The 16,040-nt window shown below is 41.0% G+C and overlaps 2 protein-coding genes and 1 long non-coding RNA gene across 5 annotated transcripts in view; 2 read left to right on the plus strand and 1 right to left on the minus strand.

The window, feature by feature from the left end:
- The window catches only part of LOC125970965 (uncharacterized), a 23,989-nt gene extending 17,601 nt beyond the window's left edge, over positions 1-6,388 (plus strand). Inside the window, exons 2-4 of the long non-coding RNA XR_007482309.2 lie at positions 1,138-1,334; positions 3,400-3,536; positions 5,978-6,388. This is a non-coding gene — a long non-coding RNA (uncharacterized lncRNA). The remainder of the gene's footprint in view (positions 1-1,137; positions 1,335-3,399; positions 3,537-5,977) is intronic.
- LOC125970958 (calcitonin gene-related peptide) lies at positions 133-6,016 on the minus strand. Of its 3 annotated transcripts, none has more exons than XM_049723769.2 (5): positions 5,905-6,014; positions 4,605-4,701; positions 3,387-3,530; positions 1,108-1,301; positions 133-890 (listed from the first exon to the last, which is right to left on the minus strand). In XM_049723769.2, the coding sequence occupies exons 2-4, from the start codon at positions 4,688-4,690 to the stop codon at positions 1,142-1,144; spliced, it is 390 nt and encodes a 129-aa protein (XP_049579726.1). In that variant the 5' UTR covers positions 4,691-4,701; positions 5,905-6,014; the 3' UTR covers positions 133-890; positions 1,108-1,141. The 3 variants fall into 3 exon arrangements, with proteins under 3 accessions (XP_049579726.1, XP_049579725.1, XP_049579724.1); XM_049723768.2 differs by having other exon boundaries at positions 1,108-1,304; XM_049723767.2 differs by lacking the exons at positions 133-890; positions 1,108-1,301 and adding an exon at positions 1,324-2,689 and having other exon boundaries at positions 5,905-6,016.
- Positions 6,389-13,055: 6,667 nt separating the features above from the next.
- psma1 (proteasome 20S subunit alpha 1) lies at positions 13,056-15,969 on the plus strand. Its single transcript, XM_049723753.1, has 10 exons — positions 13,056-13,167; positions 13,936-13,980; positions 14,068-14,169; positions 14,291-14,394; positions 14,471-14,559; positions 14,743-14,813; positions 14,888-15,017; positions 15,213-15,292; positions 15,400-15,504; positions 15,733-15,969. The coding sequence occupies exons 1-10, from the start codon at positions 13,165-13,167 to the stop codon at positions 15,805-15,807; spliced, it is 804 nt and encodes a 267-aa protein (XP_049579710.1). The 5' UTR covers positions 13,056-13,164; the 3' UTR covers positions 15,808-15,969.
- Positions 15,970-16,040: the final 71 nt, after the last annotated feature.

Raw genomic sequence — 16,040 nt, forward strand, 5'->3', positions numbered from 1 at the left:
CAAATAACATAAATTGTGATTTCCGAAGTGTGCGGCTCTCAGTTCCAATTGTTTGCTCTTCCCTGTATATTGATGACTTAAGATGATCAAATACATTTCTGTATTCCGAAGTGGCAAAAAGAACAAGTCTGATTGCAGGTTGCACTGCCTTTTTTTTATTCAGCAATTACCCATGCACTTATTATTTTGCCCATAATTCGCGTGTGTGCGTGTGCGTGCGTCGTTTTGTGTCCAACCATACATCACACACACACACGCACACATACACATCACTTCGAATGCTATTATTGGATCCTTTGTCGACAGTGTTTAGAATATATACAAATATAATCATGTGGTCAATGGCCCCCCCCCCCTCTTAAAAACCTGCAAAGAACAACACAAGTACCCCAAACCCAAGTGTATCTAAAATACATTTTAATCTTGCTCAAACTTATTTTTTTTTCCAACAATATTGTTGACAATATTCATCATCATCACCACCATTCTTCACAGAACTGTACAATCATGTAAATTGTTCTACATCAAGGCACGAGACAACAGCCCACTGGGGGGGGGGGGGGGGGTTGAGGGATGGATTTTTTTTCTGTTTGGTTTTTTTTTGGAAGGGGGGGGCGGTCCTGGGTAGGCTGATAAGGGGCTGGATGATGCTACACGATAGGAGGAGAAAGAAGATGTGCCAAAATTTGATGAGCACTTTTTTTTTTTTTCCGATGATAGGAATGTATAAAAGACGGGAAGTGTACTCAAACTAAAGTGCTTTTTTTTTTGGCGGGCCAAAAGCAAGATGGAAACTTTTTGGGATGTGAGTGTATGCAAATTAGGGCCAGTTCACTGTTGATTTTCTGCTCCATTGTTGTTCTTGTTGTTTGTCTCCCCAATGTTTCAACCTGTGTAAAACACAAAAGAAGAAAATTCAATAATTTTTACTGCTGATTACATCACTCTGAGAAATTATGCTGAAATAACCATTTTTGTTAAGTTAAAAAAAACATAAAATATTTAAAATGTCATTCAAATATAACATTGCTAAAATGCTAGCTATGCTCTGAAAATTTTGGCACATCCTGCCTGACATTTTTTTTATCGTGTACGTTATCCATTTACCGTATTTTGTTGCTGTTGTTCCCTATCCAGGCGCTCACATGGCGATGCTTCTCCTCCGCCGGCCGAAAGCTTTGGCACCAACGTTGGTGGGCACAAAGTTGCTGTTGCCCATGCCCCCCGACCGGCTGAGGAAGTCAGCCAGGCGATGGGTCACGCAGGTGGCTGTATTGCAGGCTCGCTTCTGTGCTGTAACGCTGCTTCGGGAGAAGCCAAAGAAAATTCACAAGGTAAGATTATTATTATTTTTATTTTTTTATCAAAGCTGATTTTTCTATATTTTGCTCTTTTGTCCTAATGCAAAATATCTGGTTTTGTTTTTAGCGCTGTTAAAAAACATACTGCTACTATGCTAGAATTTTAGCTCAGTTAATTTTAATAATTATTTAAAAAACATGCTAAAATAATTCAAATGTAATTATGCTGAGATATTGATTTAAAAAATATCAATTGAAACATAACTGCAAAACTATTAATTACCACATAAATACGGCTTCTAACATAGCTATGCTCAAATCTTAGTTTAGAAAAATACAATTATACTAAAAATAGATGTTTGTGTGTCCTTTTTTTTGTAGTCTTGTTTTGAATTTCTTACCTTAGTATAGCATGCTGGGCCTTCCATCCCTTCAAATATCCCTTTCTGTCTTTCTTTCATTTCAGGCATTCGTTTACAGTAAATGAGCGTTCATTTGTCGGGGTCAAAGTTTACCGCACTAAATGAAAGTCAGCTAAGGCTTTCTGGTAGAAAAATATGTTTATTGAACAAGGAACATGGCGGCACCTGCTGATTAAAGTAGGTGTGTGTGTGCATGGGGTGTCTCTGGTGGTGAACAGTAAAGAACATCTGATTGTCTGACCTAGGGCCGGGCGACATGGCCTTAAAATAAATCTCCCCCCCATAATCCGATTTTTGATTTATTTCCTCCTCGAGAAAATTCTTCTTATCAAGTTTGTCAGTTTTATGTTATTGCCATGTGATTAGATAAATATTGATTCTGAACTCTACCGGATGATGTACTTGGCACAGTTGCCTGCTGTTATATTGCATTTCTGTTTCGTAGGTTATTCGTGGTCTTGGTACTAAATGCGCAGTTTGCCACTGATAAAATGTGACTTTAAATCTGTTGACAACAGATGCTAAAAAAAACAAAAAAAAAAAACTATAAAATAATAATGATTAATCTTCTTTTCAAACTAATCCCAATTCGCATCAATAAAATGGATTCATCGCCCAGCCCTATCGTCAAAGACTCAAAATGGACGCCTGTCTCTTTTCTCTTCACGTCAGTCAGGCAAGTCGCGCCAACATGCTCTGGCCAATGAGGACGACCGGGAGGTAATGACATAGCAAGGGGGGAGGATGGCGGCGTAAAAGGGCAGGGGGGGGCGGGGTTAGACGGCGTCAAACGTCTCGCCGTAGCCGGCGTAGCGCTCGCCATCGGGAGCGCCGCGCTTCTTGCCGGGCGTTCCCGCTCCCACGTTGGTGCGCGGGAACGTCTGCAACTTGTGCAGCTCCTGAGAGAGTTTGCCCAGTACGCAGGTGCTGAGGTTGGAGCAGCGCTTGGTTAGAGGCCGGGCCATGCTGTCAGAATCGGGGTACACAATGCATACAGATCACATGCACAGGGGCGGGATCAGGCGGGAGGAAATAAAACAACAACATGCAGGAAGAATCATCGGACCCCACTGGAATTCTCGGATTTTAGTTTATATCTTGAGAGCTCCAGTGGGGCTCCATTGTGGTTGTCTCCAACCATGCATTTTCTAGACAATACATACTGTAATTTTTTTTTTCTTTCCCCTTTTCATTCCATTCACACGTTCATCGCAGGCATGCCAATCTATCTCGTGCTAGCAAACTTCCTTGCATCATGCTCTCGCATCCGTCCTTTCATGCAAATATAATTCTACTCGCCCCCACTTCTCTTTTTTTTTTTTTTAACTTATTCTCATGCCAGCTACTATCATGCACACTTCATTCAAAGTAATTCTACTAATTGATTGCAAGTTCTTCATGCGGGAGTGCCTTCATGACTGCTTTGTTTTGTGTGATTGAATTTGAGGCATTAGCTCTGACACTAATCTCTCATAAGAATAACTACAGGAGTGAAACTTGAAGTTGGAATGGTTGGATTCGGTCAAGAAATGTGGAAGAAGTTGAATTAAGAAATTTCAATGTCAAATTTATGGGAATTTTTGGGTGGTGAAAATGTTCCCCGGGATTTTAAAGAATTCTGTCGATGTTAATTATAATCATAATAATTTGAGCGTGGGCGTACCTGTTGCCCTCAGCCGCCTGCTGCTGCTGCTGCTCCAGCTCCTCGGCCGTCATCTGCACAAACTCCTTGACGATGGCGTTGAGTAGCCGCCGCGCCTCGTAGTCCGTCAGCGTCACCCTCTCCGACATGGACTCCAACGCCGGTCTGCAGGTAGCAAACAAAGTTATTAAATTATAATTAAAATGATCAATCTAAATATTTTTTTTAATTATTGATGCAAAAATTATTGTTAAAAAATATTTATTTATATATATATTTTATTTGATTATATATATTTTTTAGAAAACGTTCATTAAGACTACCATGAAAACTTTGTTAAAATGTTTGTTAAAACAACCGCAATAGTGTGCTAGTTAAAAAAATGTTAGTTAAAAAAAAATGTTGGTCTGAGATTAAAATGATAAGGTACATTCGAGGTATGCTTAGGTGGTCCCTGGCCAAATGGGATGGCTGGATGGATGTGATGCGTGCGTGGGTGGGGTGGGGTCAAGGTGGCGCGGTGCCGGAGTGGGGGGACGTCACCGGCTAGCAGGGGGATGACGTCGGCCTTGAAGGGCCGCCCGCCAACGCAGAAAAAACAATCTGCACAAAGTGCCCGCGCGTCTTAATGTGCATCTGCCGTTAGATATATTGATACGGATGCTTTTGCCAGACCTGGTGTAACTATAGACGTGCATGGACACTACATTAGGTACACCTGCACTCTCCCAAGTACAAGAGCTGTCCCCAAATTTTATATATTATTGTAAATGTTCCATAAATTAGTAATTTTTATTTTTAATGAAAAATAGATTTAAAAAATGGAAAAACAATTTTCCTAATAGTACCTTAATGCAACATGATCATTCGTAAATTTAAAAAAATTAATAATATTATAGCAATAATAATATAATTTTTGGGTTTTTTTTTCCCAAATATTACCTCCAGTGTTTATTTCTACTACTTTAAATCAGGTGTTAATGGCGATTCCGGGCAACAACACCAGATTCCAAATGACCATGTACACTTGCATTAAACACTCTTTCCTTGTTTTTATTACGTTATCGTAATCCGCCTGGAAATGACATTAGCGTAATGGGATGCGACAACTTTTTAAACGGATTAGCTTTGACGGCAAAGTGACATCTCCTTCAACCGTTATGGCGCACGACGCACGCTTGTTCTTATTCTTGTACCATTTCGACAAACGGGTCATGTCGGGTGACGTGTTCCTCTTACCTGGCGGGGGCAGCTTGCGAGCAGTACATCTGGCAGACGACCAGGGCATATGTGATGAGGAACGCAGAGATCTTCAGCATGACCATAGTACCCCCCCCTGCACAACACAGACACACTCATACTTTTAAGCGTACGCCCCAAAAATGCTATTTCCGGACAATCTTTAATATCTCTGAAAGCATCCCACCAGGGTGGAGGTACTGCCAGTTCTGGCAGTGGGCTGCAGGATTGTGTGTGTGCGTGTGTGCATGAAGAGGATGAAGAGGAGGAAAGGGGGGGGACTCCAGCTAAATGAATGAAAAAAAAAACTGTAACAAGTGCGTGTTAAAATGTTCATTCTAGTTGAAATATACGTAACTAGGCTGAAATATTAGTGAAAACAAAACATACAGTGCTAAAATTAGTTAAAATATTTGTCAAAAAACACTGCTAAATTATTTGTTCAAATGTTTTTTACTTAGACAACTGCTCGGTAAAGAAAATCTATGCTAAAGTTTTAGTTAAAAAAAGTTGAGGGGCAAAACAGCACTGCAAGAACACAGTTAAAATGTTAGTTAAAAACATAACAGCACTTAAGAATTTGTTAAAAATTGTCAACATATCTGCAAAAATGTTTTTTGATTTTTTTTTTTTATCTAAAGGCACGACTGACTTTATACATAAGTTTAAAAATTCTCATTAAAATATAATTACTATAAATGTTTGTTCATGCAATAATTACAACTAAGCTAAGCTAAAATATTAGTTTAAAATGTGTGAGCCATAATCATATTTTTGCTAGGCCCTGTTTAAAAAAATGAAAAAAAAAATTTCATTAAAACACAGTAATAAAATAGCATACTGCACTTATGCTAAAATGCTATTCTTAAAGGTCCCCTAAAATTAACAGCACAAAAAGATTAGTAATTAAAAGAAACGGGGAAACCTTAACTATGGTAAAATATTAATTAAAGCCCAGCAATGTTAAAATTCAATAGTTTCTTCAAACCTAACTAGGCTAAAATGTTTAAAATGTCAGTTACAACATGCTCAACTACTAACAGAGGGAGGAGGAGTAGGAGAAGGGGGATGACAGAGAGGGAGGAAGAGGTGGTGACTCCATCCAAGCTTCCCTGAGGAACCAGTGCATTAGTGTAATGAGCTGCCATTGCCTCACACACACACACACACACACACACACACACACACATGCACACAAACCTGCCTGACCGTTATCCCCAGACTTTTTCATTCTCTCAGTTTTGGCCCCCACTGCTATCATGATAACCACAAAACGTATCAGCACAAAGTCAACACTCACCTTTGGCGAGAAGCAGCAAAAATTAATAAATCTCAAATATGCTGGGATATTTTTTTTTTTTGGTCCGGATCAGGCGCTGCAAGCTGTGTTTTTGCGTGCAGCGGTGAGGCAGCGGCCCCCTATATACGTATCCCGCCACCCGGGTTTGTGCATCGGCTGTGGAGGTGGTTAATTATCCCGCGGCCCAGCCAATGGGGCGATGAGACGGGTCCGTCGACAACCAATAGGAGGGCAGCGAGGCACGCGGACGTCATTCTCAGTGCCTCTCCATTCACAAAAATGTGCCTCATTTGCATTGATGTCATTCATTAAATGGGCAAAGTTGCATTGTTTAAATCATCCTGCACTTTTTTTTTTTTTTTGGGCGGGGCCCTCTACTGGTGCGGGGTTACACTACACATCGAGGCTCTCATTCATAAACTTGTGCAATGATGTGAGTCACGACTCAGGCTTTGGCATAGCGTGTTTTCGGCATCTCACGAGCTAATACGACCTGCGTCATAAGAGAGAAATCAACTTCTATATGTTAAGAAAATATATTAACAAGGCAAAACTACTTGTTAAAACACAAAATTACATTAACATTTTTGTTTGAGAGAATTATACGACCAAAATTTTTCTTCAAACATTAAATTCTTTAAATGAGAAAGTAAAATATATGTTTTTCCATGTCAATAATATGTTCTATGCGTCTCCACAGTTCTGAACATGCCATTCTGATTAATATTAGAAATTTTGAACATGTTAAAAAAAAAAAAGTGTTGGTGAACATTATTTTCCTTTAACGTGTAACAAATATTTCAAGAAATCCACACTACAATAAAATGCGTGTTAAAAAATTGTTCATTAGTAAGGTCAAAGGTCAAAACCACTACTCCAAGGTTATAATAATTAAAAAGTTTTGGTTCAAACATTGTATTAAAATGTCCGTTGAAACATTGCCACTTTCCTTCCGAGGCTGCTTAATCGCTCATCGCTCACACGCGTATTTGCTTAGCGTGTTTCGGTGGTCTCACGCTATGTCCGCTTCCAACACGAGTGTGGCGCGTGCTAACAAGAGCGAAGCTTCAAAGTCTATTGAGCTAATGGAGTGATTGGAGCGACTAACGACGACGGGGTGGACGGGCTGCCGCCGCCCACGCGCTGAGCAAACGAGTTGTCCAACCTCGAATCGATGGCTCCTGTTTCTCCAAAGCAATTACGCAACGCTTTGTCATGCACCGTCATCTCGATAACTTTTAATTAGCGTGTGCGTTACTTAAAACACGAGTAACTACATTCAAGTGTTCAAACCATACTAAAGTAGTAAAAAAAATGGTTTAAAACCACAATTAATAAAAAAGTTCATTAGAAAAAAGTCAAAACAATGTTAAAAAATGTCACGTTAAAATATAACAACAAAATTATGTTGCCCAAAAGTTAGTTATTTCAATAATAATAATAAATAATTTAAGTAGCCATTTTGTGGCATCTATTAGCAAACCATTTTGGAAGGCGGCTGTTTGTCGGGGTTCACTGCTAATTGAATCGACACATGACTACACCAAAATGTTTTTTCGTACATTTTGGAGACCAAATATGTATGTAAAACATGTTTGTTAAAACCTTAACTACAATGTTTGAACGAAAAAGTATTCAACAAGAACTTTTAGGAGCAACCCTGAATGCTAGCTAAAACGTCAATATGCTAAAATGTTAACGTCCACATTGTTAAAATATCAACACACACAGTCATCTCGATTCTTTTTCATGAGTCGGCATCGCCGCACTGTCAAGCCAATGAACATGTCAGAGGAGCAGAAAAGGGAAGGGGCTCGTGCGTCATAGAGGAACCCCATTAGACACGATGAGCCTTTTAGTGCTATTGAGCTTAGCGGGCTCACCCGTGTCAGGTGCTAAATCATCTCCAGATACCTTGAATTTGCTTCTCACACTCCGTGAACTTTCTGTCCGTACCTTCTGAATCCACTTCTTTGAGGGTCTCTTTGCGTTCACTAAAATATCTTTTAGTCAAAACAATGGGAAGAAATGACTTTTATAATCCAATATATCAAAAACATTCAGATAATTGTGTTTGGGTCTTGGTCATTTTTCCGGCGTGGGTGTCGTCCTTTCGGTCATTGGCATCGGGAACCACGCGGGTCATCCGGACTCCTTCAGACTTCCTCTTCAGTTCCTGTAAATAAATTTTGAAAAAAAGCAAACTTTGCAACAAGAGTCAATATCGTAACCTTTGAAAGCAGCAGCCCCCGCTTGTGCCGATTAACGCACTCGCACCAGTACACACTCTTGTCTTCAGACTTCCTACTACTTCAAATTATCAATCATCTTTTCCAGATGATTGATAAATAAAAGTTTTGGGACGGAACCCTATTGATTTTGACCGAGGGCTCCAATTAGTTTGTCTGCAATGATGTCTTGGAAGTTATTGGCTACAATTTCAAATCCCAGCTGAGATTCTTTGTAAGTGCAAGATTTTAATTAGCAATGTTTATCTTACCGTAGTTGACACAGTTTCATAACAGTTCATATTTATTTTCCGAAAGCAGATTCGATCATTTCCAGCAAGTAGCCATTATTTTTCTTTAGGCTTTCACGATAGATAGGCGGATTGATATGGCCACCTACGCGTCACGACGAGCGCAAGCTAGTTTGTGTTAAATATCGGCACAGAGCAGACTAACAAATGTGTCTTGGACTCTCGGCGAGGGGGGGAAAAAACATTTAAAGGCGGCACTTTCAATATTTTAAGCGCCAGGAGAAACGAGAAGACGTCAATGTGTTTGCGCCGCGGCGTGATGAACAACCCCGCCGGAGAAGAAGCTACGAGTACAAAAAAAGCGTCGCACGTGTAGCGAGGCCGACCATCCGTCGATGGGGTCACGGCGCACGTGGTGATTTATGAACGGTTGCCCGCACTTGCGACGAAACCTCCCCGGTCGCCCCGAGCCGAGGCGCTTGGGATAAATCACTTCCCAAGGAGAACCAGCACTTAAGTCATTATCCACCTAATGTCTTTCCATCTTCAAATCTAATCAGACGCTTGCCACCAGCGAGGAGGCTCGTAGCTGATTAAATGGCAGTTGGAGCTCCTGCGCTTCGGGCTTTTGTGTTCTCTTGAGCTTTTCAGATTTCAGGTGGACTTTCCTGACTTTTTTTTTTATAAAAGGTTTTCTGGATCTATGAGCTAGAGAGTCTGGACTGGTCAAATTCACATTACAATTATCTGGGATTCCCGTTTGGGGCTTGGCGGAAGTCGGGCCTCTCCCGACTGCACTTCCACCACCCGGCCAGCAGGGCGGGTCTATTCGTATGCAGATGAAATGGACGATGGATCCTTCTAAGATTTTATGCGGTTGACTTGGCAAGCACAATGGCGGCCCACTTCATTCCTTCTTGTGTAATCATGATGAATGGAGCTTCTAAGGGTCTCCTCTGTGTTCCTGTTCTTCATCCGTTAGCGTCTCGCCATCGATTAGCCGGAAGCGTGTCTCTCCTTTTTAATCATTTATTTTTTAATGAGTCACAACATCCGACGTCCTTTCCCAAACTGCCACGCTGATGGATGCTGAGTTTTAAAAGGACCGGTCATTCACTTTACTCAACAGACTGAAAAAGAAAGCACGGAGTGAGCACGTCTGCTGTGTGCTTCACTTTCTCACACTCGGTGCTTCTTTTTCAGGCTATTGTGTATTCTGAGGAGGTTTCCGACAAACGGAGCATTCGTCAAATCCTCTCAAGACGCAGCGGATCCCGCATGAAAGTGCGTCAGACTGTGTGAAAGCGAGCGGCTCCTCCCCAAAAGCATCTTAAGAGAAACTTGGCCGCGGTGGCATGAGGAGTCATTTGGCTTTCAATCACGCCTGATCAACTTGGCGTGCATCCCGCAGTATTTATAGAAACTTAACGTTATGGGCTTATGACGGCTGGCCTCCGCCCAACAATATGCTTTCATTCCGCTTCCTCTGCGGCAAAATCTCCCGCTCGACGCTTTTCTTTTTTTCTGCTCGGATCACCGAGACGATTTTTACGCTTACAGTATGCTTGCAATTGTCTGCTTTGATGCAAATGGAGGAAAATCTCAAACGATTAAGACCCCGGTAAAATCAATTCCAGCGTACTTTAATATCAGTTTCAAACTTATCTAACTCAGTCAAAATGTATCTTTGGCTTGGACGTTTCAGAGCAAACAAATTTGTCAGCTTTTCAGCCAATTACAGACTAGAAATTTTCCACCCAAAAAAATCTGTGAGTAACCAAAGCCCTTTCTAATAGAAAAATAGTGCTTTGGCACCATCTTGTGGCTGCTTTGGGCCAGGAACTATATTGACATAAGGATAGGAGCTTCTTTTGGCTGTCCAATAGACTCTTCAAACGTTCACTAGAATTAATTTGTGACAGGTTTACTTGCTGTTCTTTACTGCATACTAATCTTAGTTCCTGTCTTTGTTCCCGTTTTGACATTGATTGCAATGTAACACTCAGATTGTTTACGATTATTATAAAACTCCCTTGTACAACTAAAGGCCTCTCCTCTAATAACCATAAATCCAAACATGAAGTGAGCTCATCTGGCACGCTTCTTCTTGTGGACTTTAGTTTTGTGACTATTGATCGTCTGACCTTTCTGTCCTCACTCGCTCCGATGCTCTTTCTTCTCGGGCCGTGACGCTAACAAAGTCCATCGCGTAAGCTAACAGCTACATTGGTGTTAGGTAAAAAAAATTTTTGCCATAGCTTTATGTCAATATGCATCGAGAAACCTTATTTAACTAAGTTTTGATGACTAAGAAGAATATTTTGATGATTTTAACCCTTTCCCATTCAAATTGGTATTCCACTTGCATGGCCTCGTTACTGTTTGACTTGGCTTAGCTTAATTTGAGGCAGACATTTTTTTCCTCACAATTTTTCTTCTTATATATTCTTGGCAATTTTTTGAAGTTTTCTTGGGTTGTTAACACTCTTCTCAGTAGTGCGTCAAATTACAAGGCATATTTATTGCCTGTGCCGTCTTGAAAAAATATACGGTAAATATACACTTTAAATTGGCCGTTCAGATTTGATTTTACAGTCATCAAAATTTCCTTTTTTTTTTTTTTGTCTTTGCGGTTGCTAGTTTTTCACTTGTTGCACATCTGGCTCATGTCCAGTATGTTTAAGTGCGTGACGTCAATGTGTACACTCACGTGACTTTGCAGTTGGCCGCTTATCAGACAAACGCTAAAATTTGATTTGAAATACAACCGCAGCCACTGAAAAAAAAAAAAAAGAAAACTCATCAGCAACCAGGCTGTGACTCAGAGAGGAGTGTCCGGTCCCGCCCACTGCGCTTGTGGTCACTATTAATTAGTGTAATCACGGAGCTGAGCTGTACTACATGCTAGCAACATTTTTATTATTTGCTTGTAAAAAGTGCAGCAGCACCACCAACAAATGTAATTGGAGGAATGTGCTGAGTGAAAAGCAGTAAAAAAGCAGATGAATAGCAATAAACAAAAGCAGCATCAACTGTTTTATTTTTTTATTTTGTCCGGTCTGTACCACTTTGTCTTTCACGTTTTAGCGAGTGGTGCATTTTTAAATGAGTTTTGTAATAACTGCTTATCTATTTTTTGATTTTTCACCCCATTTCCTTTGACAAAAACATTAAAGCAAAAACCAAACATTCGTAGAATTGATCTTCTGGAAGCTCTTTAAGATCCTGTTAGACCAAAATGCTGATGTGGCATTTTTGCAATGAATAGAAGATTATTTATTTTGCAAAATACATTAAAAACCACTTCATAAGATGACATTAAAAACATAGAAGGGTAGACAGGTGGACAAAGAGAGCTAAATGGATCAAAAAGTTGTTTTTATTGATTTGAGTTGAGCCGAGTTAGATGATACTTAAAGCTATATTTGGGAAAAAAAATGAGACCAAAAAAGTCAGGAACAGATGATTTCATGAATGGTCCCACGAAACGGGGAGAGCGGAGTGGAGTCTGGTGTGCCCCCACCCACCTACTGGTTCGCTTCCGAGCAGCGAGTGCCAGCTGAGACGCACGGCGTGGCTGGCAGTGCACACCGTGACTCAGGCTGCTCTCCATTTTAAAAATTAAAAGAAAAGGTGGGGGTCTGCTTTGGCAGATTTAAATGAGGGCCCCCAGGATGAAACATGCTGATCTCAGCACAGCGCCTACAATCTCAATCACAAAAGGGGGAAAGGAAGGAGGCTGGCGCGCTGATGTAATGGCCTCCCGTAGACGCCATCTTGTTGGCACAGGGGAGGGCTCGTCAGCAAAGAACTTTCTCTCTGCCAAAAATCTCAACTCACACCCTCCCAAAACCAACCATACTAGGGAATTTGAGTGACCCCCCAGCCCTTTAATTTTAGCCTCAATTCTACTCAAATCTATAATTTGATACCACTTAATCCATATAATAAATAAGATAATAAATTAAATCAATAATTATATGATGAAGAGATTTATGCAGTTTAGATCTTTAATTTTTTTTGTATTTGCTATTTATAAAAAAAAAACATTTAATTGTAAACTGTTGAAAGTAATAATGTAGGAGAAAACAAAACAATATTAAAAAAATACTTTTTTGTACTTGTAGGTCTCATCCAGTTTAAAGGTCATCTTTTGGAGGGCTGATTCAAAGTATTGACTGGGAGTCCTGTGACACAGAAATAACTCGTGTGAATTATTAAAATGTAGAAAGACAGTATTGATTGCACAGTTATATGTTTCCAAATTTAAGTGGTATCATATCATTATATATGGCTCATTTACAGTGGTAACTTCTGAAAAAAAGTTTGAGAAAGTTAAATGTCACAATTGTTGGTTGATCTCTAGCACCAACATAAAATATGTTATTGTGTAAGATAATTTGAATTCTGTAAAAGACTTTCAACCCAGCGGCGTGGACAGCCAGGATTGTTTTTTTACATTGTTCAATAGTTTCCCTAAGTGCCGTCTTCTTCTGGTTTAGTGCTGCCGCCTAGCGCTGATTTGACGCGTTACTACTTCAATGGTGTGTGAAAAGTGTGAAAAGATTAAACGCATTTTTTATTCAAAATAGTAAAAAAAAATAATTTGAATTGTCTAAGGTTCCTTTCGTATAATTTTTAAAAAAGCAAAAATGCTGTGTCGTCATTTTAGATCGGAGCTCGACTGGTTTCCCCTTTGACGTCACTGTGGTCAGGAAAACCAATCGAGCGAAGAAGGATCCGGCGGAGAAGTAGACAGGCGAAGCTAAACCGACGCAAATATGGTCAGTGGGAATTAAATGTCGCCCGGCAAAATGACACAGACAACGTGTACACATTTAATAAGTCATTGGGTCGCTTTAACTTGTAGATTATCCTAAAATGAGCTTAGAATCGCTTACTTGCTAGTAGGTAACGTTAGCTAGCCAGCTAGCCAACTTTGGGTCCACTGTGAGTAAGCAAAACAGCTTGGCCGGCTGGCGCTAACGTTAGCTTCGCCAAAACCTCCACACGCTCAATGAAAATTTTATTTTTTGACAAAGACTGCATAAAAACATATTTGAGTCCATAGAGACTGTGCTGTACTGGGCTTTGTTTGACAAGATGATTTGTTTTAGCGGGTAGGGGGTAAAAGGTTAGCATTGAGGCGTCCTTTCGGTTTTGATTTTAATCATCTAAATTTGCAACAAACCGTTGAAAAATGGAAACATTTTGTTTTACTCTTGGGCTGGTATCATTTTTTTTCCTCCTAGGGCCGCGTAAAATAGAGAAAAGCGCAATTTTGTTTTCACTATTTTGAAAATGAGGTGAGTCAAAACCGCAAGGTACTTATGTCGGTACCTTGGTGCATCTCGTGTTACGATTATAAATCATTTAACTTGTAACTTAACATCATCCTTATAAAACAGTCTCGTGCTCGCGTCTGGAAGCAACAGTTTGGTTTAGTTGGGGTGGACATGGCAATGCAAGACAATTATGTAAGACTCTGTGCCTTGTATATCATGTTTTATGGTCCGGTGGTTTCAATATGTATTGTTTTGTTGTTTTTGCAGTTTCGCAATCAGTATGACAACGACGTGACCGTCTGGAGCCCTCAGGTGAGCTGTCTTTTTGTCTCTGTGTGTATTAGAAACATAAAAATGCTATTCCGAATGCGTCATTCACGATGTTGCTGATATGTTCAGGGTCGCATTCATCAAATTGAGTATGCCATGGAGGCTGTGAAGCAAGGCTCTGCTACCGTAGGACTCAAATCCAAAACCCAGGCAGTCCTTGTAGCGCTAAAGGTACAATGACTCTTTTGACTTGCCCCCTTTGTGACTATCAGTTGACATCAGGCAACAAGTTATCAACGGCAATCGGTTACGCTCAATAGAAGACTCGATCGATTGTTTGTGTCGTGTGTAGAGAGCTCAGTCAGAACTGGCGGCCCACCAGAAGAAGATTCTCCGCGTTGACAACCATATCGGCATCTCCATCGCTGGACTCACTGCAGATGCCAGGCTGCTATGGTAGGTTGCATGTTTCTTTCAAGAAGCACCAACAACAAAATCATACACACACATTAACTAGTTTTCTTACTTGCAGTAACTTCATGCGTCAAGAGTGTTTGGACTCCAGGTTCGTCTTTGACCGCCCCCTGCCCACGTCGCGGCTCGTCCATCTCGTCGGCAGCAGTATCCTCACGTCCAGAATGCACGTTGGCTGTTTCTACGATACAATATTCACCAATTTGTTCTGATACATGGCTGATAATTATGATTCAGCGTTCAATTCCTGGGCAGCCCAAATGAGTAGGATGGTGGGGGTTCACTGTGATTGCTGAGTGGTTTCACAAAAGAGCCTTGACACAAGCTCAGAAACTCAAATCCCAACACAGCGATACGGAAGGAGACCTTACGGCGTTGGACTGCTAATCGCCGGCTATGACGTAAATCCACTCGCATGATTTGTCCCAAAGACTCGTGCTTATGTTGAACACAAATGTTTATTTGCATATATCAGGACATGGGCCCCCACATCTTCCAGACGTGCCCATCAGCCAACTACTTTGACTGCAAGGCCATGTCCATAGGCGCTCGCTCGCAGTCGGCCCGCACTTACCTGGAGAGATGCATGGACAAGTTTGCAGACTGTGAGCTTCACCTCAGATAACACAATAGTGCAAATTAGCTTCTTAGGAGGCCGCCTAATCACATTACCACCATGGCTCTTAGTACAATGAACCCCTTACCAGATATATATGTTGTTTTTTATCATGACTGGCATGCTATGTGTTGGCATAGCAACTGTTAGCATGTGAGCATTTGAACTTGTATTTAATGTTCAGGTAATCTGAATGAGCTGGTCCAGCATGGCCTCAGAGCCCTCAGAGAGACCCTCCCCTCTGAGCAGGACCTCACTACCAAGGTACGTCACACACTGCCCCCTACTGATTCTCTATCACATTATCTTTTTTTTTTTACCTCGCGTTTTAATATCATGGAATCTTTCTATTTTTATGAATCCGTTTTCAGAATGTTTCCATCGGCATTGTGGGTAAGGACATGGAGTTTATCATCTACGACGATGACGACGTGGCCCCCTTCCTGGAGGGTCTGGAGGAGAGGCCGCAGAGGAAGGTCGTGATGTTGATTTCATGCCAGTGCACACATTATTTCATCGACTACAGATCTGTGAAGTCATTTCATTTTGCGTTGGTTTTGTTTTAACTTTTGATGGAGGTTTTTGTCTTGGTGTTTTTGCTAGGTCAAAAATTGTTTAGCGTTACCATGTGATATTCTAGTCTTTCAGCCTTTAGTAACGTAAGGAAAGCCTTAGTTGTTTGATAAATGTTTTTGATGTGTCAGGTGGCTGCGCCCGCAGATGACGACGCCGCCGACGCCAGTGCCGTTGCCGCGCCCGAGGAGCCCATGGAACACTGAGGCCAACGCTGAGCCAATTCCTGTTTGTGAGGCATAATGTTAGAGTTGTGCCACCTGCCTAAAAACGTCGACCCCTACATATTCTGCCAGGATAGGTCAGTGAGAGCTTTTGTACGGGTAGGATGAACCCTGTATTCCAAAAATAAACGCCCCTTTTTTGAAGTCACTTGTTCCCAGCACATTTGTCACATATTACAAAAACATTTAGCATTAGCTTCTAGGTTGTAGTATCC

Source organism: Syngnathus scovelli, chromosome 6 (genome assembly GCF_024217435.2).
Source record: "Syngnathus scovelli strain Florida chromosome 6, RoL_Ssco_1.2, whole genome shotgun sequence".
NCBI lineage: Eukaryota > Metazoa > Chordata > Actinopteri > Syngnathiformes > Syngnathidae > Syngnathus > Syngnathus scovelli.

What these genes read in the sequence shown, in the direction of transcription:
- LOC125970958 (XM_049723767.2), bottom strand. Translation starts at nt 4,690, where the DNA reads ATGGTCATGCTGAAGATCTCTGCGTTCCTCATCACATATGCCCTGGTC. An exon ending in TCGCAAGCTGCCCCCGCCAG is followed by an intron (nt 3,531 to 4,604) that starts GTAAGAGGAACA and finishes TGCTACCTGCAG; the next exon opens with ACCGGCGTTGGAGTCCATGT. An exon ending in CAGGCGGCTGAGGGCAACAG is followed by an intron (nt 2,690 to 3,386) that starts GTACGCCCACGC and finishes CGATTCTGACAG; the next exon opens with CATGGCCCGGCCTCTAACCA.
- psma1 (XM_049723753.1), top strand. An exon ending in CGTCCATCTCGTCGGCAGCA is followed by an intron (nt 14,560 to 14,742) that starts GTATCCTCACGT and finishes ACACAAGCTCAG; the next exon opens with AAACTCAAATCCCAACACAG. An exon ending in CATGGACAAGTTTGCAGACT is followed by an intron (nt 15,018 to 15,212) that starts GTGAGCTTCACC and finishes TTTAATGTTCAG; the next exon opens with GTAATCTGAATGAGCTGGTC.